The 23,450-nt window shown below is 37.3% G+C and overlaps 1 protein-coding gene across 4 annotated transcripts; it reads right to left on the bottom strand.

Annotated features, from left to right (window-relative positions):
* Positions 1-1,237: 1,237 nt before the first annotated feature.
* Positions 1,238-23,311, bottom strand: SLC35A3 (solute carrier family 35 member A3). 4 transcript variants are annotated; one of them, XM_048067242.2, is made up of 8 exons: positions 23,158-23,311; positions 14,391-14,595; positions 13,370-13,524; positions 13,154-13,276; positions 11,799-11,970; positions 8,412-8,530; positions 7,761-7,894; positions 1,238-5,444 (listed from the first exon to the last, which is right to left on the bottom strand). In XM_048067242.2, exons 2-8 carry the CDS (start codon positions 14,575-14,577, stop codon positions 5,354-5,356), a joined length of 981 nt encoding a protein of 326 aa, XP_047923199.1. In that variant the 5' UTR covers positions 14,578-14,595; positions 23,158-23,311; the 3' UTR covers positions 1,238-5,353. The 4 variants fall into 4 exon arrangements, with proteins under 4 accessions (XP_047923199.1, XP_047923198.1, XP_066858036.1 ...); XM_048067241.2 differs by lacking the exon at positions 23,158-23,311 and adding an exon at positions 19,728-22,962; XM_067001935.1 differs by lacking the exon at positions 23,158-23,311 and adding an exon at positions 16,621-19,693.
* Between the last annotated feature and the right edge of the window lie 139 nt (positions 23,312-23,450).

The raw sequence follows: 23,450 nt of genomic DNA, 5'->3' as shown, positions 1-23,450 counted from the left end.
AAGCCAGTTTATGGCACAAACAGCATCCCCCCAATAATCTGCTCACTACTGGCAGCATAACATTAGGCAAAAAGTTCCAGAGTGAGTTTTCATTCAGAAGCACTTTTACAGAGATCTCCTCACACTGTGCAGCCTGATTAAACATACCAGTAACTCACTCTCACTTACAGACAAGTAAAGACTAAGCCTTGCAAGATCAAGAATAGGAATAGAAAATCTTGCAGCTCCCTGGCCTCACACCAACGCTGTGAGGAATTGTATCAGATGTTCCCTACAACCTCATGTTCAGGAACTCTATTTCTGAAGGAGATCTGGATTTTCAGACTAGATGAGAGTGCAGAGACAGACAGCCACCAGAATACTGCTGGAATGCATTCACAAATCAGGATACATTAGTCAAAAAATGTGTCTCAGTAAAAATTAAAATTGTGCCAAAAGGAGGAAAAAAAAAAATCAGTATTTTATCCCATTACAGACTTTCAAAAGACTTCACGTATTCTGTGGTTCAGCAGTGTAATAGCAATAAAATGACTTGTTTCCAAACTGCTGGGAAACACCATATATTACAATTGTATTCAGTGTAAGTACACATATATCAACATCAACACACAAAAAATCCTAACACTACCCTAAAAATTTTGCCACAATGTTTGAGTATACAATTTATATTTGGGCTCATATATTTAAAACTTCATTTAAAATATATTGAAAAATACAAACGTTAAAAAATCTATAAAAGTGTTATTCAGCAGCAAATATATGCTTAACATATAAGCAATTTTTACTCAGTTATCAACTGCTAATGAAATCAATATGGCTAATTAGGCAGAACAATGATGTAAGGTTTGAGGCAAGAATTAAAAATGTAATGGCAAAATTCTGCTCTTGGATGCAAATGTGTAGAAGACATTCAAGAATGAGCGCTGAACTGCACCACAGGACAGATTTTTTTTTCTTCTACAAAGATCTATAAAATCACCTAGCAGGAAATAATTAGACAAAATTATTAATTCAACTGAATAGGAAATTTGGATTCACAGTAACTGGAGCAGAAATTGTCATCTAATTAATCCCACTTATTTTGTTGCATTTTCCCCTGCATTTTAACCACTAAAAATATCCTCATTCTAGAAATATATAATGAGCTCACCTGGAAAGAGTAGAACTTTAGTTCTCGAATGACTTCCTGTGGGAGAAAAAAGTCAGCATTAAAAATGAACAGAACAATAATAACAAATTAAGGGCACATTTCTTGGACTTTCTTATAAAAATATCATAGGTAATGATACACTACCACGTATACGGTATAACACCACACTACAGATAAACATTGCCTTTCTAATACACGCACACAAAACATTAACTTTTAAAAAATCTTACAAAAACATGGATTTAAGAGAAGAAAAACAATAATTTTCCTCACTTACAATATCCAGCAAGAAACACTGTCAACAGGAGGAAAATGAGCAACAGCTTCAAATTTGGCAAATGATGATTGCTTTTGTACAACAGAACATGCATGGCTGATAAGGAAATATAGAACCAGATGAAAGTTACAGACAACAAAAAACATAAGAAATGCAAAGGTTCGTTTATCACTTTTAAAACAATTTGACAAAATCCATTACAATCTCTTGAATTTACAGCCATAAAATCAAGTTAGGAACACAAAATGGTTAGGTACCCTCAAAAATCTGTTAAAGGACCTTATGAATAAGTGAAATGTAAGCATATGCTCCCAAAATAAAGTAATTTCTTTGAGGAAAAAAAAAGTAAAACTATTTTCTTAAAAAGTTATAGTAAAAACAGGTATTATCTTGTACAAGCAAGAACTAGTACATTAATCTATCCTCTATTATTAAAGCAAACAAAAATGGAAGTTTTGTTACAGTTTGTCTAAAACAAAGAACTTTAAAAGAACTATAAAATTATCAGAATTCTTTGAGAAAAAAGATAATTGGGCACTTGCGGTTAACATGAAAATACAATGTTTAAAGAAAAGTTCACCTTACTTTATTAGATTTAGGATTTTTCACCACTGAATTGCTGATTTATTTTGCTTTGGAGACAGTTCTAATAGCTTACTGGTATTTGACCATTTATCATGTATCCCAGAGATTCTCAAATAAAACTACTGAATATCCAAGTATTCAATAAATACTAGTACTCTCATTATGTAAGCCTTCAAAAAAATCACATAATTCAAGTTATTGCAAATAAATATCTACCTATAATTTCATAAATATTTAAATAAAATTCTGCTGAGTATAGATTAGCCTCCTAAATATACAACTAAACTAACAAATCTATAGTCTGAACTATAATTCAGAAAGACGAGTTTATTTTTGGAAAGTTAGACTCCTACAGACCGCTTTTAGGGCACACTCAAAGCATGCTATTCCCTGTGTCCCAGTGCTCTGTGTTTGCTATGCTTCTTTGGTTAGTTAATCAGTGATTGAATTAAATTTATTTTTCCCCCTCAGATCCAGAAGTATCCCAATGGGAAAATGCACATATGCTTTCAGATTGCAGAAGTAACAGAAATCAGTAAATCCTCCTCAAATCCTTTCCCTTCACAAGAAGGGCACATTGCCTTTCCTCTCTCTAGAGTAATGCTTTTCAGCCTGGAGGTCCCTCAGATGATATAAGTGGCTAAGGAAAGGCAGCTAAAAATGCAAATTCATATCTCCTTTACAGCGACAGGTGTATAAAGAGATCTGTCCCTCTACTAGAAAATTTAATGGGACTGTAAATTGAAAACACGACAGTCACTGATCCAAAGACAGCAGTTACCGTTCCTTAACACAATAGGTATATTGTTTTCCAAAGCTATGAGATCCTATTCAAAAGCAAAGCGCATATATTCCCATTCTTTCCTATAAACTGAAGCTTAAAGACAAAAATATTAAAACTGGGCTGTATTTAACAGAACTCCAGCAATGCAGTGATCATTGGGCCTGTTTGGTCCCATCCTATGCAACTGGTTTTAAAGTGTTCTCAATCTGCTCCTATTTTCTGGAGAAATTCCTCCACAAAGTAACCAATTACATCACCTGAACATTTCCACTACTGTGATTCACGCTTCGTGAAATTAAAACTACTGTTGTGTAGGCCAAATTCCAATTCAGATATTACTACCAACACTCATCAAATCATTTCAGTCACGTGTACTTCCGATTCAACACTAAGTAATGCTGTGAGCCACTACTTGACACAACATCTTACCTCATGTTGTATTTCAGTGGTGAAGTGACTAAATGTAATTTTTGATTTTGCCAGACTGAGTGTTAGAGGTGAAAGGTTTAATAGTAAAAGTAGGATGCCAATTTAGGGTAATATCAGATAATTTTGACTACCAAATAACATCGCTCCTGCAATTATGGCATGCTAGGTATTGATTCACGGTTTGGAAAGCTTAGCATGCCCTTGGCATAACACTGACATTACTTTCTTGGTCTGATGTTACAGACAAAAAGTTGATAATGCATGTCATTGACAACAAGAGAAAGCAATATTTTTACTTGGCTGACATCTAGTGGAATTCTTCCTTTTCCATTTACAATACTTAATTAAAAAATCTCAGAGTGCTCTTATAGAATCCTCTCTTGGCAATGCACCATTTACACTGTTGGGGAAAAGAGGCTGAGGTACTTTGGTAAACATTTTGAAACACCTCTCAATTCACAATATAATCATTAGCACACGAAATAAGTGAATAAGTGCAGAGAGGAAAAAAAAACCAAAACCATAACACCTTTAACACTTGCCATTCAGCTAAGGGACTACTGATATGCTTTTGCGTAAGACATACATTTACATGTGTAACACATGGGAAGCCACCCTACATTAATATCCACTGTGAACAGGTCTCCTGAAAACATGATTTTTAAGCTTTTTTTTTTTTTTTTTAACTAGTTCTGGCATTGTGTGTGTTTCTGTCTCAGTTGGCTATATGCAAATACTTCAACAAGCAAAGTGTTCATAACAGTCTAACCGTATATGTTTCTTTATGATTTTTTTTGGTTTAAAACAAAGGAACAGCATGCTTTTATATTTACCTATTGCACAATTCGTAAATTTTCCATTCTGTTCCCTATTAAAGTAATTCCACTACTACACTGAACAGCTCCACGGAACCCATTTTGGTCTGTTAGCTCAAAGACGTCTAGAACAAAATAATAACAATTAAAAAAAACTCTAATTAAACCATTACATACAAATGTACTGAAACAGCCTCGGAGAGTTCATGAGTAAACGACACTTGTTTAAAAAAAAAAACACCTCTGTAATAAAATACAGTACAGTATACAGATCATATACCATAATGGCTCCAGATGGAGCTGTTACAGATTACAATAATGAATATAAAATGTTTATTATGGGTTTTAAAATTGCAGGTAAAAAAATAATCTGCAGGGGATATGTAAAGCAAAACCAAAACAAAACAAAAACAAAAAAACCCACCTACTTTAAAGGTTCTACCAACAAGCTGATTTATAATCAATAAAAATAAAGAACATTACATCTGAGCAAGCACTCCACTGTAAGCCAACTCATAGTGCCAGATTAGTGCACTGTGTGTTACTGTTCTGTGTTCACAGACTTACTGCATCTGTTGGAACACTGCAAGCTATCCTGATGACGGCCAGAGTATCAACACAGATTTTCAGTTTTCATTCTCAATTTCTCCCTTTGTGTACTTAGGTGAGAGTGTCAACATTCTTACAACAGCTTTATAGAAGCAACAGAACATATATTTCTGTTATTAAATCAGCCTTCTAAAAATATAAAAATATTTGATATTGTGAAAATGTCTTTCAAACATACTTCAATTTTCATAGTTTTAATAAGGAATACCTAATTAGAACCATCACTTTAGAACTATGATGTGCATTCAGTTGATTTCATGTAAATAGACAGTTAAAAACATTTACTAAGATTAAATATAGTCAAATTGCAAAAACAAATAATCTGACAATGCTGTCATGTGCTATTTCAAAGAGTGCATAGGACATATTTCTGCAGCAGTCAATACAGTAAATTCTTTTGATGCAATCCCAGGTCAAAGCTGTAAACATTCCTAATTGCAGTTTCTTGGAAACTTTTTGATCCTTTCAAGTTTTTATTAGCACATTGCACTGGGCTTTCCCCTGCCATTTTTTTCACCAGTTACAGACAGTATTATGATCCATCTTTAACCCTTCTGGTTCTTCAAAACTACTCAATAAGCATTTCTTCACTAGATTCAGGGTAGTAATCCTCTCCTTGCAGTGCACAATGACACCTTCCACGTGCCATTGCTAGCAAGGCCCCCAGTGCATGATCTTGAGAAGCAGGCTGATGAGGAAGTCCGCTATGCCTTAATGGGATTTCCTGCAGGTTTTGGATCATAACCGTACAGGAAAGTAGCTGCTATTACAAGGATGGCTCCGAAGAAAAAGACACTGAATAGAATAGGAATAGAAGGAAAAAAAAATGTTAGCTAGTTTTAGTTAAGACAATTTTATTTATGTAATACAATCAAGGGACATTTTTCCTTTGGGAACAAAGAAAGCATAAATATTATTCATTCAATTTATAACAAACAACATTTCCATATATTTCTTAGAGAAAAACACAGGAAGAAGTAGAAATAAAAAAACTGCATCCACAGACAAGCAAAGTAATAATATATCATTATACTTACAATATTTTGAAAGTTAAAGATAGCTTCATGGAATAACTGTCAAAGGTAATCAGACTGAACTTTGATTATTTTCTTTTCATTTTGACTAAGGCTCTATGCAAAATGCAAGAAGAAGCTAAAGAATTGTATCTTCTGTAGCTACCCAGCCATTTTTAGCATCTGACATACATCACGCTGTTGGAGTTATGTTAGCTTTGAAGTCCAAAGCTTGTGTCAAAACTAATTACTGCTGCCCAAGAACCAACTGCAAATCAGTGTAAACTAAGTTTTGGCAGATGCATAAATATTTATGTAAAGGAAAGATAATAAAGACATCTTTTGTATTGTGATGTATGGGCCTTTCAAGTTGTTTTGATAGCTACAAGTACACATTTTAGAAAAGAACCTTGTAATAACGACATGCTAATGTTGACAATCTGATTTTCCGTGCCGAACACTAAAAAAAAATTGTGTCACATGACAGGCAAACTGAATCTGCAATCCTCTGAAGGATTATCATATTTCAGGACATGATCCGTTGTGGCAGATTTAAGCACGTAAGCACTTTACATCTACTATCCCAATCAAAAATGTTTGCTGAAGTGAGAAAAACAATTAGGGAGTTTCAGTTCAAGTAAATTCTGTTGGCATAAGAACATACTGAAGAGTAAGTTTGATTACACTAGATGGATTCAAGTTCTACATGCTGCTAGTCGGCTCTACCTCATTTAATTATTTACCACTGTTTCCATTTTCACCATGTTTGCAGAGGCTAGTAAGTTACTTATTAATTTCTATTTGAACACAGAATGTCTTAAACCTCTAAACATTTAATAGTAGGCTACTTATAAATTAAGTCCGATGTGTTCCACTTTTAAGTCCCAATCGTTGTTCTGCTTTCTTTAAATAAACTCTTGCTAGTATTGCAAATACTACTTTTAGATTAAAAAATAAAGTTTTATTTATATCAGAAATATTTTAAAACTAGGAATGTGTATTATATGAGAGAAACATAGGTCCATTATGACCGATGGTCCTATTATGTACATTGACCTGGACAGGCTGGAGAAGTGGGCCCACGTTAACTGAATGAGGTTCAACAAGTCCAAGTGCAAGGTGCAAGGCACCTGGGTTGGGGCAATCCCAGACAGGACCACAGACTGGGAGAAGAACACATTGAGAGCAGTCCTGCAGACAGAGACTTGGGGATTCTGGTGGACAAAAGGCTCGACATGAGCCAGCAGTGCTCACTTTTAGCCCAGAAAGCCAACTGGATCCTGGCCTGCGTCAAGAGAGGAGTGGCCAGCAGGGGAGGGAGGTGATTGTGCCCCTCTACCCTGCTCTGCCCTTGTGAGGCCCCACCTGGATTACTGCATCCAGGTTTGGGGCCCTAAGCACAAGAAAGAGGTGGACTTGTTAGAGCGAGTCCAGAGGAGTCCAAGAGCAACTAATCACTATTATGTAATTTCCATGTGTGAATGACTGCAATAATCTCTTTCAGAGACTTCTTTTAAAGACACTCTTTGAGATGTTATGAAGAGCAGGTTAAAAATAATATTATCATTATTGTTGTTCCAGCCATAAGTCATCTTGCAATGAGGTGACTTGTCTAAACTATCAGCCTTTAGAAGTTAACTAGTGAACGAGAGTAATCCCCTTGTTTCAGCCTTACTCAGAACAGCCACAAGGGGGAGACTGGTTCAAGGAGCAGAGCTAAACGCAGAGCAAGGCAAACATCAAATCTAATGAGGAATGAGCTGAACAAACAAGGAGAATGGGTGGAGGGTAGAAAGAAAAGAACAGTGAACTAAAACATAGAGCCTGGAAGAAAGAGGATGTTTTGTCAAAAGATGAAATTTGAGATGCAATTATCTGTGACCTGTAGGGTGCTCTATCTTATAGAAAATTTGATCTTGCCAATTATACTGCAAAATTTAAGTGTCAGTTATGTTACGAAACTAATTTTTTCTGTGGGAGTTGAATCTAAATATTTTATAAAGGCTGGCATAGTTATTTATTTTGTAGTTATATCTGGTAAGCATTAAGTTTTCAACTATTGTTTTTTTTTTCTGTACACATGGAAAATAATTCTTACCTTGTAGGAACAAAATCCTGAAGCCAGAAATAGGAGATCAGTGTTGACAGTATAATAGAGAGAGAAGTTGCAAATCCCTTTAAAATGTTGTCTGCATATTTTATAACAGCAGCAATCACCAGGCCTCCAAGTGCCTGAAAAATAAGTTTGAAAATGAAGTTTGGATTTGCAACGTGATAACTCCACTGGGAGCATCTATTTTAACAACATACAACATACTCTTACTTCAGGAAAAGCTTTTGTCTATGTCTAGAAACATTTATTTTATGTTACGTATATGCGCTGTTGAAGATAAGTAGTGGTGTTCTTCGATTCCCAATAAAGAAGTTGTTTATCATATTACCATTATTAAATCAGAAGAAAAAACTCGTCTTTACACCTGCATTTTTTTAGCCAAAGGAGAAAGGGCACACATTTTCTCTCCTTTTTTAAGCATTGCAAAAGAAAAAATGCTTACATGCTTTCACGTTGCACAACAGTTAATCATATACCTGCTCTGAATTCTCCAGGTTTTTATTTAGAGGTTTATTCTAATAGTGCTATATCAGACTTAACTATAGAATTCTCAGTAGCTTCAATTACACTCATTTCCCCAGTCATTTACAGAAAAGGAAGTCCCCAACTCACAAAGCATGATAGAGGATATCTCACCTGTAGAACAACAACTATCCAAGTAAGTTTATTATATCCTTGAAAAAATCCATTTTTTGACAGCTGTTCTCCATCATAAATGTATACACCCATCAGTCCAAATATGCTACCAAAAAATCCTGAAAGTACAAGATTGATTTAAAAACTTCAGGCGAAAAACATGCAAACAGGTTCCTTGTTCAAGGTCTGCTCACATATATCTGATTTTAAAATAGGACTTGCACTTCCAGCATCACCACATTCAAATGCAATCAGTGTTCAGATAGATCATCCCTTTTAAAAAGCTATTTTCCACACTTATAACAAGTTTTCCTTGTGTCCATTGTGACATTCTTATATACATATCTTCCATTACTTTCTACGGAAATAAGGTGATTCTTGTTTATGGCATGTAAAAAAAAATCACTTAAGCACAATTTCAGTTTTTCTGAAACTTGTCATGACTGAAGGCCGAAGCCACACTTCAGGAAGGAAAACCAGGGAAGCCTTTCAGAGGAGGATATGGCCACCGGCATGGCAAAAGAGGGACTGATCAGTTCAGTTTTGGAAGCACCCCACTTCCAAGACCCTTGTCTGAGCTAGCAGCCTCAAACACAATGAATGTTTACTAGCACTGACAACATCAAAAGAAGAAACTGAGGTGAGATTTTAAAGTTTCTAATTTGGTGATTATAGTGTTCTGCTATCAGACAGGAAACTTTCTGTAATCCCCTCAGGAATGGAGTGATGAAAGCATCTCCTCCATGACTGTTCTAGGCTTTAGTCCTGAGCAGGAAAGGGGAATCACTTACTCCACTCAATTTCTGTGAAAAGCTGACTGCTATTTTCATTGCTTTTTCTTGCATCTGAAAAGAAGGGCCTTGTTTTGAGTGAAGTAAAACCTTCCATTTGACATGAAATACTTTTTTTTTGTAGACATACTTAGTAATTTAGATTTGATTCATATTAAACCAATTATTTTTCTTTTCTCGTTGAGCTGCTAAAATAGAGAAACAAGAAACCAACTATTCATACATCCCAGATAAGATACTAGCATGTGTTAGAAACTGAATGAAGACAACTTTTCAAAAAATATTCCAATATTTTTTTCATTTTTTCCTACATTTCTACTAAGTCTCTACAGATATGAAAATGAAAGTCAGGTTGGATGTATGTTTTTTGTTCTTTGTATTTTAAGTAAAGCTCTGTTTCAAAGCTGTTGCTTGTGACTGACTTGTTTGTGAATGACATAACGTCTGAAGTGGGTAACTAGCACTTGCAGAAAGGACACACTGAAGTATTTCTGAAATTATGGTTTAATGTTTTAAATATTTTCTAAAAGCTGTATCAGGAAATCCTTTATGAAATACGACAAAATTAATTTCATTTCTGAACTGAAAAACAAATGTAAACAGGAAACATATTCTACTGAATTTTGTACTGAAGAAAACTAAAAAAAATAAATCAGGTGATCTGATTCTCACTACTCTTACAAACATTTATGTCTTCATATATCACAGTCCCAGTTATTCATTACCTTAAACTGTTTATGTTAACATGCAATCTGTTCTGATCTCATTGTTTTCATGAAACAGTTACTGAAACATTCAATGTATGACCAGGCTTACTATCAAACTAGTAAAGTCATTTGCTGTCATACATACATTCATGCACTGTAGAAAAATCTGAAGAGTTTTTTTTAAGGGATTATTGATTTGTTCAATAATTATAAGTGTTTAAGTGGAATTTGTATCTGATATCTGCACTGTGGCATACCATAGTGCTATGGAAATTCAGAGTAATAATAATCAGTTCAAACAGTCAACAGCCTGTCTACAAAGTTATTTGGGTTTTCAGCCAATCTCTGAAAGAAACAAGAAGCAATACTCATGTTTTTGCTTCTTACCTGTTCCAAATTCAAAGCCATTCAAACTACCTGTCAAACAAGTATGCAGGACTGTAACACGAGGGGAGAAGAAAAAGCTCTGTTCACATGTGGTTAATCATGGTTACTGGCTATCATTGGGAAGGGAAACGGTCACAACAGCATGAAGCCACGGGCAAGCAGTGCATCTCCCAGCACAAGTACGCTCCCTCTGGTTCTAGTTTCAGCTGTCTGTGCCAGCAGATTTTACATTACAACTCCAACCACAACACCAAAACCCTACCTCAGACCCTGGACCAAGCCCCAGCCACTCATCCTTCTCTGCCTCCATAAATTCCATAACATAACCTTTCCTGGTATATCCCTGGTCAAGGAACCTTAGCTTTAATGCATATAATTTCAATAAATGTTAACAAATATTAGCGACTAGCTAATTAAAAAAACAACACACCATCTCCTGTTTTTATGGTACTTCATTACCTTTTACAAGATCCAGTACACTACCTGATCAAAACATCCTCATGACTTAAGTCTACCGTACCGTGAATTTGATCAAAAGTCTATACTAAATGTTGTAAAGTTCAAATTCTGCCCAAAAAAATTACTTAAATATGCAATAATAGTTATTGCCTACAGGTGAGGACCAGAGGTATCCCATTAGAGGAAGAGGGCAAGTTCATCAGTCAATTGTGTTCCTATTGCAAAAACAGGAACAAAAAGATATTGCTGTTGTGGTATTTCTCATCCCATAAACTGGAGAAGATTGCTCTGAAGTGAGGGAAAACACATTCAGGAAAATGGATCAACTCTGTCGCCTTTCATATCTATGGTCTAGAAGTCGTAGAACTACTTTGTAAATAGAAACTATTCCCTTACTAATAGGTGCAGGCGTTCAAATAGTTAGGATGAACATTTGCACACACCTTTCTTTGGTGATTACACAGACAACTAAAACAAACTGACTCTTTCACTGAAATAATCATAATAAATTACCTCAACTTTATTCACGAATGTATGAGTTCTTTTTGTATTAAAAGTGCCAAGCTATAAAAACTCCCTATCCAGACAAGAGAAAAAAATGTTAATTTTAAAATAGGTCTCAAAGCATTGTTTTAGGAACATATTTAGTTTTAATGTTCCTATGCTCTCTAATAAAAAGAAAAAATATGGGGAAAAAAAAGGATACTATGTACATTTATCTGATTAATTAGTGCAAAAGACACAAAGGATATACAAAACCCTGCATAAGATAACATTCTTTCGAACATTTTAAATACAAATTCAATTCACACATTCTGGAAAAACTTACAAACACTCTATAATCAAGTTAAATCAAGAACTAGGTTGACAGCAGAAAGCAATTCCTAGAATTCTACCTAGCAGAGTTTAAACTACTCTTATTTATAAAGTACATTTATGCAGAATACTAAAATGTTTTCGATATTTTGTATTTTTTGCACATTTATCTTAATTCTTCAGAATACAGTATTCCTGTTGTAACAGAAGACTAAAATTAAACTTACCAAGCTGAATGTTTCTGATCCACACAGACTGCTTAGTTTCCTTTAAAATTTTCTCAAAATAAACTCCAGCAAATCCACTAGAAAAGCATGCTATAAGAACCGCCATCAGGCCTACAAACTGAGATCCTGCTGAATGTTCCTTAGCAGCTGTTGCTTGAGAGTCTGAAGGCCACTGGATGCAAAAACAGTTATTCAAATGTCATTGTTAAAATAAATTCATGAGCATCTATTACACGCAAGTTTTTTTTTTTTTCTTAAGCAATAATAATAGTTACTAAATGCAGACAATCACATGCTTGTAAGGTTTTGTATTTTGCATCACAAATACTTCTAAAGAACTGCAAAATCGTAATTTTTCTTTCTACATATTTGTAACGAGTAAAGTTGTGACTCAGCTGGGAGAATACCTATCAATTTAAACAGGCCAGGATTTTATCTGACACGTTTCTGGACCGTCAGCACTGTTTCTGAATCCCAACATGATCTGTCCTGGTTATTCACAGTCACTAACTTTTACCACATGCCAGTTAGTTACCTATTCTCCATACAAGTATAAATCAGAATACCACTTTTAACAGCTGTCTTTAAAATGTGATGAATTGTCTTTTGTGTGTGTCATACAAAATCACTCTTCAGTGTGAGAGCTAAAACCTGCTGAACTCTGTGAAACTAAACCTCACAATATATCTAAAGCTAACAGAATAAACGGCAATGCCATGGACAACAATGTATTGAAGAGACTGTTAATTACTGTCAGAATGTTCTGTTCTCATTTTTAATTATTAAATTTGAAAGTTCCATAACATTTAATCCTTAGAATTTTTAAAAAATCCTTAAGATTTAAGATAAAGATTTCTAGGATATGCTAAAATCCACTAAAAATTCTTAGAATAGCCTCTTGTACCCAGATCCTACCCCCTGAAAACTACGAACCCCTGTAGCTATATCATTTGGAATGAATTTTGCTCTCAAAAAGGTTTGAGTAAATTTACCATGGTGAAACTGTATCATAAGGCGAGCAGCAGGACTGTGCTATCATGTAAGGCCTGTGAATCCAAATTGCTAATGTCAGAAAAAGTGTGCTAATAAGTACTTGTAATGCTGTTATTTGAAGGATGCTCCAGAGGCCCAGTCACATTCTACAGCAGAACACATGAAGAGGTTGCTATCTTTTGCCTTTGAATTGTTTCTGGTGTCCTCTAGCCCTGGCCAATTGTGATTTGTAGCTGCTGGCTGTACTCTGCTACTGGCACAGAGGTGGTAGAATCAGGAAGCTGTATAATCAAGATAGAAACTCATGTTCCTTGATTAAACACATTACACAAGCATATTACAAACCACCTGCTACTATTTACCTGCACAAATGCCACTCCTGTCATCAAAATTACTAATGAAAGCCACTGGTATACGCCCAATTTCTTGCTTAACATGGACACAGAAAAGAGTGCCGTGGTAAGAATTTTCAGTTGATATGTAACCTAAAAGAACCCAGAAACAGTTATTACCACATATTTCATGTTTTCTTCCTTTTTTTTTTTTTAAACTTCCAGAGCAATCCAAATGTACAATACCTGGTATGTGGCTGCATCTAGGTTTGACAATGCTACATACAGCAAGTTATTCTGAAGAGTATAAATTCCTGAAGGAATTGCAAGTTTGAGAGTTTCCATGGGCTTATTAAGGATTTCATCATGTAGCACTCTGTTCAGAGCCCGTAAATTGCACTCTACCAAAGAAACACAGAAATAGACATTAACTAAATGGAGAGGGGGAAAAAAAAAGGAGAGCAATGTACTGTTCTCAACATTATTGCCCCCTTTCTATAGCTATCACCACTATCAAGAACTCAAAATACCGTATAATGTTTGTTTGGTTCTCATAAGTCTCATCTTTTTAAAACGTCCTACAAAGTGTCCTGCTGTAGCCTAGACTATCAGAACTAGAACAATTATTCAACCTATGTTAAATTAAAACTTACTAATAATCATATATATATTTCAAGATGATACATTAAAGAACATCAGCTAAACAGTACACATTTAGGAGCCTACAGTCAGCAATATTTATGCATACATAATGACATTTTTAAATTACTGATGACCAAATATGTATGTCAAGGAATTGGATAAATGCAGTATAAAATATACAATGTAAGAATGATAGTAAATGCAAATATACTTTTTTTTGAGCTTAAGACTGTGCTCCTTTCTGTAATAATGAAATTGCTTCCTTCCTCCAGCATCTGTCATTTTGTTTGCTATACACTTCTACATTACCATTCATGTTTTTTCCTACTTCTATTTATGAATTTCCTAAAATGCCTGAAAAAACACAAGCTTCAAGCTGCTAGTAGAAAATTTATTCCTGCATACCTTAGTATTCATACACATTTAAAGAGAATGCTCTTCAGCAAATGTACAATATATTATGCGTTGAGAAGTGAAGTATGACTACAGTCTTTCCAAGAATATTTCTTAAATGGGAAGGAAAATGTTTTATTTTGGGCCCATATTCACATGGCTGCCTTGCAGTTGCTATTACAATACCGCATATTGATTACAAAAATTACTAGGTGCAAAATTTAACACATACTGCTGTCTTTGTAGACCAACAGAATACAGGTAAAAATCTTCAGAAGCTCAGCAAGAACTACTGCAGTAGAGGATAAGTAACGAGGTCCTTCTTCTTTCAGTGTCCGAGAGTAACGCATGGTCAACACTAGACTTGTAGTCTGAAAAACCAGGATGCTCAAGGAAAGGTACTTTAAATTGGTAGACATTTCTTGATTACTTTTTTCCTGAAACAGAACCAAAACAAATAAACAAACAAAAAACCAAACATATATAAAAACAGGCTTAAAAGGTAACGTTGCAAACAGACATTTCCCTTAGGAATCAGCATATTAAAAACGTTAGCCAGAGACCTCAGCCAGCAAAAGAAAACAACGAACCTAATCTGATATTTAAAGAGAGAAAGGAGATTTAACACTTTACAAATATTTTTTAATACATGATTAGAAATGGGGAAGCATATTAGAATATTAAACGTAATAGTTAATAGAAGAATTCAGTGGAATATTCCTTATCTGTTAAAAATAGTCAAATAAGGACTCCTAACTTACAATTAACTTTCCAATAACTGGTTTCACAAAAGAAATCTCTGAAGTTAAACCAGTCACAGACCTTCTGAGCCTTCACCTATATAAAGAGATATCTTCAAAATATAAAATAAGAAACCCCATACTGTGGTACTGCAGAATGCTCAGTACACCTGCTGCAATGAGCTATCCCCACAACGGAGAGGTGGAAGAAGATCGCTCTCTCTCTCTCTCCCTCTCTCTGACGAGTTTTTCAGGCTGCAATTTCTGCCCTGCTAGGTGATGTTGTGACGGTGTAAGACTGGGTAAGGACTAGCCTGCTTCAAGTGAGAATAAGGGGTGTGCCCAAAGCCAAAAGAACAGGAGAGTTGTGGGGATGCAGGGTTGGACAGGAAGATATATAGGATGGTGGGGCAACAGGGGAACCACTAGTTCTGTCCTGCTGATTATCCTGCTCAGAAAAAATGAGTTGCATATAAGTGATTGCACCTACTTTCTCATACTGCATTCAGTACCACAAACCTTACACTAGTAAAATTGTATCCCCTTCATACCTAGAATGAACTTTCAACAAAGCTGACAGCGTTTCTTTGCCCTTTCCCACCAGTTTGAGCACTAATTTAGTGCAGGAGACTAACAGAAAGCAGTTCTGCTTTTGGAAGCACGATATATTGCAAGGAAATTCAAAAATGCACCACTGCTATTCAGCACGTTATATTGTTTTCTGATATTCTTTATACACATTAAGTATGTATATATGGATCTTCTTCAGAAATGTTTCCCTTTAGAAAATTAAATGTTAGTCTTCACTATCCACTTACTCTAAAAACAGAGCAATGTTTTATAATGCCGAAATAAAAGCAAACCAGTAATTAAAAGTTAACGAACATTTTCAAGTAAAAGAAAAATAGTAACAAGTCAATACATTGCATGCAGTTCTAATTTTTAGAAGTGTAAAGCTGATGTGTAGTACTTATTGGATGCATTTGCCAAAGCTGTCCCTGTATATGTTTACATTTACAGAGTACAACATGTTTTACACAAATTTTGACTCTTAACTATCTAGTTTTGTACACACTGCAGAACAACGTGCTGGTACCTCTAAATATTTGCAACTGAAACTGAAGTGGTTTCTCTCTGACTGCACTTCTCTAACTAAAGATGCATTTCACAATGATTATCACGGATATTTTTTCAGAGATCTGTAGAGCTGTTATTCAAATATTTCTGACTTGCCCTTACCTTGTCTCTAAGCTGTAGACGATTTTTTGCAGTCAAGTATACAAAGTCAGCTGAGTCTCTATATGGCATCAGTACTTAAGAGACACCTTACAGATAAGTATTTTTTTAAAAAAACATTTTGGTTTTCATTTTTCAAAAAAGCTTCTGAACAAAATATATGTAATGGGAACACACATCTCTGCTGAACTGTGACCAAAATTTCTGCATTCTGGGAGCCTGTAAAGTGACAAATTATTTTAGAAATGTTCACAGTTCTTGGAGTTCAATAATTTAGATGAAATAGGTCACAAAAAAAATAACATTCACATGCATTTCTTGCTGAAATACAACCATTTACTAAGCAGCTTATAGTATACTACGCAGTGTAAAAATGTATCACCAATACCTTGTTTATGAGCAAGCATCAAAGCATTCAGTATGAAAGCCTACCAACAAGCAGGGCAGTTTAGTAAGCCCACCAGCAAATCCATAAGGAGCACATACCACATCATCTTGAACTACAGTATTATTCCGATCAGTAATCATGATCCAAAGAAGGGAACTTTTCCCACAGTAATAGTACCGATGTAATCTTGCTTCCAGAAATGCAGTCACAACTCCACTTTGACCCATTCACCAAGCTGCCTTGTGAAGCCAAACAACATGTCCAAAAAAGCACCAGTAGCAGAATGTATTTCTTCACAATAATTCACCAAAGCAGTTTTAGGGTTTCCCAAATTCATAAAAAATGCACTTTAAGAGTCCAGTTTGATAGCTGAATAGATTAAAAGCTGTCTTGTCAGTGGTCAGCATGACAGGTTTGCAGAGAACAAATTTCATGCCGTACTAAAACTAACTGGTTCACAGAGCAGGAACTACGTAGTTCTGATCCTTACATATATACCAATGAACTAAGCACCCTCAGCTGAGCAAACAGTGTCTTATCAACTATCTCTATTCCCTGCTGTTATAACATTTGCATATCAGTCCTTAAAACTTGGTGCAAACTGGGGACTGGATCCAGAAGATGAGCCAAGTACTGAACTTTAAACAGCTGAACTGTCTTCAACTGCAGTTTCACAGGAGGTTTAGATGTACAGATCACTGCCAGAGGTGTAATCACCCATCTAGCCAGGAGCTCCTGCTACCCCCCCTGCAATGGACTGTGCAGTCATAAACGAAATTAAATACTGTCATCAGTAATAGCCTGCACCTTGAGGTCTTAAATCCATAATGAAGTCAAAGTTCTGACCCGCTTCTTGTGTACAGGGTTCCTCCCAGGCTGATTTCTTACCGGACTTTGGACAGGCTACTCAGTACTCTGCAGCACGCATCTGTTCACAAACCAGATTTACACGTGCTAAATTCAAAGACTGGGTGTTCAGTGGTCACATTAACTCTGCGACTTTATTAGGCTCATTATCTTTTTCTTTTATTAGTCTAGGTAAAAGAGAAAAATACAATACAATAAACTGCTCCTGCACAGTTTACTCAGCGTACCATGTAGCCGCACCCTACAGTAACAGCAAGAGCAACTGACACAGAAGGTAGGGAAGAGGTGAGGGGCAGGCTAATTAGTGAATTAGTGAAATATATATATCTTATTTGATCAGCATGTTTTAGACTCATTGAATTTTTAAGCTCTTGCATTTTCTCATTATTTGATAATTTTAAAAAAGATTTCAATTCACGCTCAAATGATCCAAATTTCATTTGACTATGCATTTCTTTTGCAACTATAAACTATCTTAAATTAACTAGTATTCTGCAATATATTTCACTAATTCAGTTTCAATTACTAGAAAGCTTTTCTTACAGTCACTGCAGCAGGCTCACTTTTAATTAAATTTATTAAATTTAACTTTCCTTACATTTCTGAAACTTCAGGGGTTTATACAAAAATAATTTAAAAAGGAATTCAGCATCCAAAATAAACCAAACACACAACACTATCCTGAGAAGCGGATAAAACAACACGAAAGCAGTTAAGTATGAATTCCAGCAAGTCTCAGAACAAAAGCACAGGTTAAATTCACAAATTAAAATAATAATGTGCCCTCCATGAAATGACTGTAGCAATCCACAGTAAAAGTTATGCATGCAATTATTCTGTATGCTATCTACTGGGTAAGAGACACAATAGGCTGTGTTAGTCAGTGAGCGGCAGGTGCCAAGTAACTCACTGTAAGACACAATCCAAAAGTCACACAAAGGAGTTTGCGGATTAAAAAGGAAAAGCCTTCCTAGGTGACAGCCTGGGAACAATGCCTTGGGTCAAGAGCAAACACAGACCAACAGAAAACGGCGAAATGAGGCCATCCCATAGCCAACGGAAGTAGTGTGTGTGCATTATTTTCTACCAATTTATCAAAAGATTTGTCATAAAAATAACTTCTAAGGGCAACTGTATCTACTCTTCCCTATCTTCTAAACAGGCAAGTTAAAAAAACAAAAACAAAACAAAACAAAAACTAAAAATTGTACGTTTCCCATCTTTACAGTGACAGCACTACAGGAACTGCATTCCTCCCAGCCCAGTTGTGAAGCATTTTCACTGCTGAAGGTCTTTTACAGCAGAAGTTACTGCTGTGGCTTGCTCTTATTCCGTTTTACTATTAACGAGTTTAAGAGTGCTTAACCAAAGAAAAGGCAGTCACACACTTATAATACAAAGCTGACAGAATTTGCCAGACTCTTAACAAATGCAAAAGGAAAAGTTTATTAAGTTTTGTGTGCCAGTACACAGGTTCTGTGTCTGGGACCTGCCAGAAAATAAACATTGATTAAGTCTGCCTTACAGAAGGGGAAAAAAAGGAAAGTGAACAGTAAAGTACGCTAATTCATTCTGGCGGAACAGGTATGGATGCACTTCCTGGGTGAAAATCTTTGAAATCAAGACAGCAGATTAAACAAACAGGACTGTGTTCTCACATTTCTCAGAAGGAACGTGAACCCACTACACAAATATAATAACCTGGCAACAAAGAGGAAAAGCACAATAGGGAGGCGGAGTGAGAGCTAGCTCACGGAACATGAAGGACCTCTTTTTCTTTTCCCCCACTAAAACTCTTCCTTCTCTGTTTTACCATGTGCACTGACCTCTTCCCTGGGTTGGATAACATGCAAATAACATGCTACTTTCTGTAACCCAGCTACATTCCTTAGGGGGAGATTCTGTTCCATAAAGCATTGGTTTAGAAGCTATCGGGCTCAATATAGCCTTCTTTACACCTGAAAGCAATACCTAATACAACGAATAGTTTATACTTGTAAATAAATATCTCAGATGCTACTGAGGAAGCGAGGACCTTTCAGAATCTAATAAGTGCTGCCAAACTGGTTTCTGAACACGCATACAAATATTTAACTGCCAAATTTGGATTTCTAGCATTCAATAACGCATCTCTTCCCCATTCTGCCCCAAATATGTAAATCTTTCACGTCTGTCAATTTTATGAAAACCATAATAAAGTTGTAAATATTTTTAATAACCTCAAAGCTGGTACTTCTGATGTTTAAAACGTCACTATTAATGTTTTCCATCTTCTTCATACTGGATACAGGTTTCACCTCTGTTCCCTCACATAAACTAACTATAATTGTCAACTTACCTTGCTCTTTCGTTTGTTTTTCAGTTTGTTATTCATTCTTCTTGCTGGATACTTTATAATGTAAATTAAGCGCACTGTTTTTCTTTAAGCTTGTATTCTTCTCATAAGTATTACAAGAGCAAATACTCTAGCAGAGTTTTTCCCTTTTTCTTCTAGCAAAAAGTGAGTAACGATGTTTTTTCTTTTTTTCTCTCCAAATGAAGGTTTCCTTATAGTAATATTTTCAATTTCTCCTTTTACATTAAAAAAAAAAATCTTAACTAGTGAAAAAAAATAAAAGCATCACTACTTTCAAACAATATTTCATGGGAAGGATATCAAGCACAACACAGTAGAACACTGATGGACCTAGCTCCTGAAATGTGGCCTTCTAAAAATCATGCTGATGCTAAAAGGTAATTATAGACAGACCAGTTACACATTAAAATGCAATTGCTAAAGACCAGCCAATGATTTCTTCTCAACTTTGGTCCAAAAACCTAGGCTTTTGCCAAGGGTACTGGAAAGCTATATCAGTGATTCACTGGCATATCATTCAACCAGAATGTCTGACGTTGCCAAGTCTAATAAAGAGGATGCAATTACACATTAACTAATATCTGCTTTCAGATAATGCTACAGATTGCTTGGAACTTAGGTAAGGTTTTCTTCCATATTGACAGAAAACTATGCAGAATGTAACACTTTGTTGTTATTGTTGTTTTCTTTTTAATGACCACACAAAGGATTTTTATTCTTTTTTGTTTGGGAAAAAAGTCACCATTCTAATCTACGTATCAGAGAGAAAAGTTGAGAATTGTGAATCTCAAATGTAAGACAAATTTTCAGTGTGGCTAAACACACTTTAACACCCCACCCCGGCAAACCAATAAACCCAAAACCAACCAAAACTTCATCCTTTACAGCAACGCTAAGAACCCAAAGATAAGATTTTTTTTGGACTGATGAGAATTTAATTTGGTTTGATGAGTGTTCAAGAAATTGCATATTGAGTATAAATATTCAGTGCTCAGAAAATGCAGGCCGTCATTGAACTAAATCTACCTTCAGCACTGCTTATGAGATAAAAGACTTTTTATATGTGCACAGGAGTGCAATAGTTTTATATTGACTCAAGTTATTAAGCCAACGCCTGCCTGCCAGCATGGAAATTTGATACAACCTGCCTCTCTCTTTTTTCAAACAGTACACACACTGCATTCATTGTACAGGTCACAGTATGGAAAGATACTCGTAGTCACACTCAGACTCTGTGAGCAAGCAGGCAGTCAGTTCTCAGTCTTAATTCAAACTCCCATCCCTCCTCAAACATACGTGAGCGCAATGTCAGGCTGGGAATGAACTGAGGCGCTGCCCCACTGCGGCTCCTGCAGATGTGTCAAGTCAATGACGTGGCTCGATTTAAGGTGCTGAGAGAGTGAACACTGAATACAGCTGGGGTTCAGCTACAGCTCACAGTTATGCTACTTATGAATTACTAACCAAGTCTGTGTGCTTGAGGCAGTGCAGCCAACAAGGCCACATAGTTTGAGTGCAGTAACGCAAGCAAGATACTACAGTGAAAATAAAACTGCAGACACTTACTGCAGAAAGCTAGTAATTACCAATAAATTTAGACAGCTAACCAGTGTACTGAAGGGGTCTGAATATAAGACAACAAGATTCAAAAGTGTGAATGGTTCAAATGGGAAAATCCCGAACTCCTAACCATTGTATGTTCTTAGGTAACCTAAGAGGTACACATCTTAAGAATCCCTCCTCCCCTGCAGCCCAGCTGTGCAACCTCCTGAGCTCCAATGAAGGCATTAAGCCTGCGGAAGCAGCATGCATAAAGGCATGGACTGAAGCCCAGATGGCAAGTGATTCAAGAATCATATAAGAGGAATAGCTAGCTACATGTAGCAAGCTTGTCCCAGAGATCAAGAATGTGTTGCCCTGATTAAACAGTGCCAAATTTGGAACTGTTTTAAGCAGACAAGTGATTTCATTCCCCTAGGTACCTGGTTCAGATGATCCCTGCCTTTTTTGTGTTATTACAAAAAGCACCATAACCAGCATAAGGAAATGTAGGATTGTTAGGGATATAGAGTGTCTTCTAAATACATTGCATTAATTAAATCAAATTTATACTTACTTCTACCATAGTCTTTCCCCCGACCTACATTTTCACTACACGCACTGCTTTCACATACCAGAACATCATGCATCCCAAACCAATGGATCCTCATCTCCCAGAAGGAGAGATAATGGACAAAGGAAGCATGAGTTACAGTTTTCCAAAGGAAAGGGTTATTGTAAATCAGTTTCTCTACAGCTATCATCTGCTTCAAACTCATTCTGCAGCCCCTAAAATTTGGTGCCACTTACTCCTTGGTAAAAGAAAAGCATGAGTTACAGAGCTACAGCCTGCTGCAGCTAAAGTCACAGAGCTGGAGTCTGCTCTAGCAGACTGTCTACACAGCAGTGCTTTTTGTGGAGGTTGCTAAGAAGAACTTAACAGGTCAGGCCCTCTGGACCCACATGCAGTGAGTACGAAGGGGTCATGCACAGTGCCCGCAGAGAAAGGCACCCCACAAATTTTGGGAGAAGCAGTCCATCAACTGATGCTTGTTCCCCAACCCATTTTGTCAGTCTGCACCCAAGTTCTCTGAAAAGCGAGGCTTGCCTTCAACCCCAATGCTTCTACATAGAGGCCACCACAACAGAAAAGCTTCCCAATGGGTGCTCACTCAATTTTAGAGAATTTTGTTGTGTATCGTTGAGGCCTGTTTAGGTCTCAAATAATACAGCCCCCTGTGCAGAAAGCTGTCTCAATCTTCTCCACCAAATCATTCCTTAAAAGTCTTTCCCCTGGTTTCCAGCTCTCCCTCATTCTCATTTAGGACAGATTTCATAGGATTCACTAAGATATGACACAACTTGCAGTACGCTTTGATGTTTATCTTCTACCTTCCCATGTATTCCATAATACACATCTTACTACGCTCAGTACCTCCGTGTGTTCTTTTTCTGACTTCAGCTTTGCACTGGCGGAGCCCCTCTCGCCTCAGCACCTGGCCGTGAAGTGGCGGTGCCCTGACACGGTTACGAGCCGTGCACTTGGGATCACCTCACGCATAGCAGCGCATCCAGCACGGCCGGCGCCTGCCACGGGGCACGCCCAGGGCCGGCAGGTGAGGCAGCAACACCCTACGGCACGGCTGCCCCAACCCCCCCGGCCTCCCCACCTCCCCTTCCCCAGGCCGCCCCGCTCGCAGCCCTCCCCTGACGCTCACGGCGCCGCCGTTCTCCTCCCGGCCCCATTCCTCCCCCCAGCTCCGCTCCCACCCCCCCACCAGCCCCACACCTCCCCCGCTCCCCCAGCGGAGGCCTCCCTCAGGCCTCCCCCCCCCCGGCCCTAAGCCCGGCCCGGCCCTGCCCCGTCTCCCACCTGCGGGCGCCCCGCTGGCCCCTCACGGCCCGGCCCCGGCCCCGCGCTGTTTCCGGGCGCCGCGGTCCCGTCCCGCAAAGGCTCCGGCTGCAGCCGCGGCCCCGCCCGCTCCGTTCCCAGAGCCGTGCCGGGCCTCGCCTCCCGCCCCGCCCGGCCCCCGGGGCCGCCGCTGTGTGAGGGCACCGAGCCCCCGGGGCCTCCCCCCGCGAGGGGGCGGCCTGGCAGGGAAGCTGCGGTGTGCCTAGTGAAGGAGCGCAAGGCCAGCTCGCAGTGGGCTCTTAAATTAAAACAGC

This window comes from Anser cygnoides, chromosome 8 (genome assembly GCF_040182565.1).
Source record: "Anser cygnoides isolate HZ-2024a breed goose chromosome 8, Taihu_goose_T2T_genome, whole genome shotgun sequence".
NCBI classification, from domain to species: Eukaryota; Metazoa; Chordata; class Aves; order Anseriformes; family Anatidae; genus Anser; species Anser cygnoides.
The sequence above is the reverse complement of the archived record's forward strand: the minus strand, read 5'-3'. Positions and strand labels throughout refer to the sequence as shown.

Bases quoted from the DNA above. Each gene is read 5' to 3' on its own strand.
- SLC35A3 (XM_067001935.1), bottom strand. From the start codon at position 16,749: ATGGGTCAAAGTGGAGTTGTGACTGCATTTCTGGAAGCAAGATTACAT. The intron at 7,895-8,411 runs GTGAGATATCCT...CTTATTTTTCAG, and splicing joins GGATAGTTGTTGTTCTACAG to GCACTTGGAGGCCTGGTGAT. The intron at 5,445-7,760 runs GTAAGAATTATT...TATTCTATTCAG, and splicing joins CAGGATTTTGTTCCTACAAG to TGTCTTTTTCTTCGGAGCCA.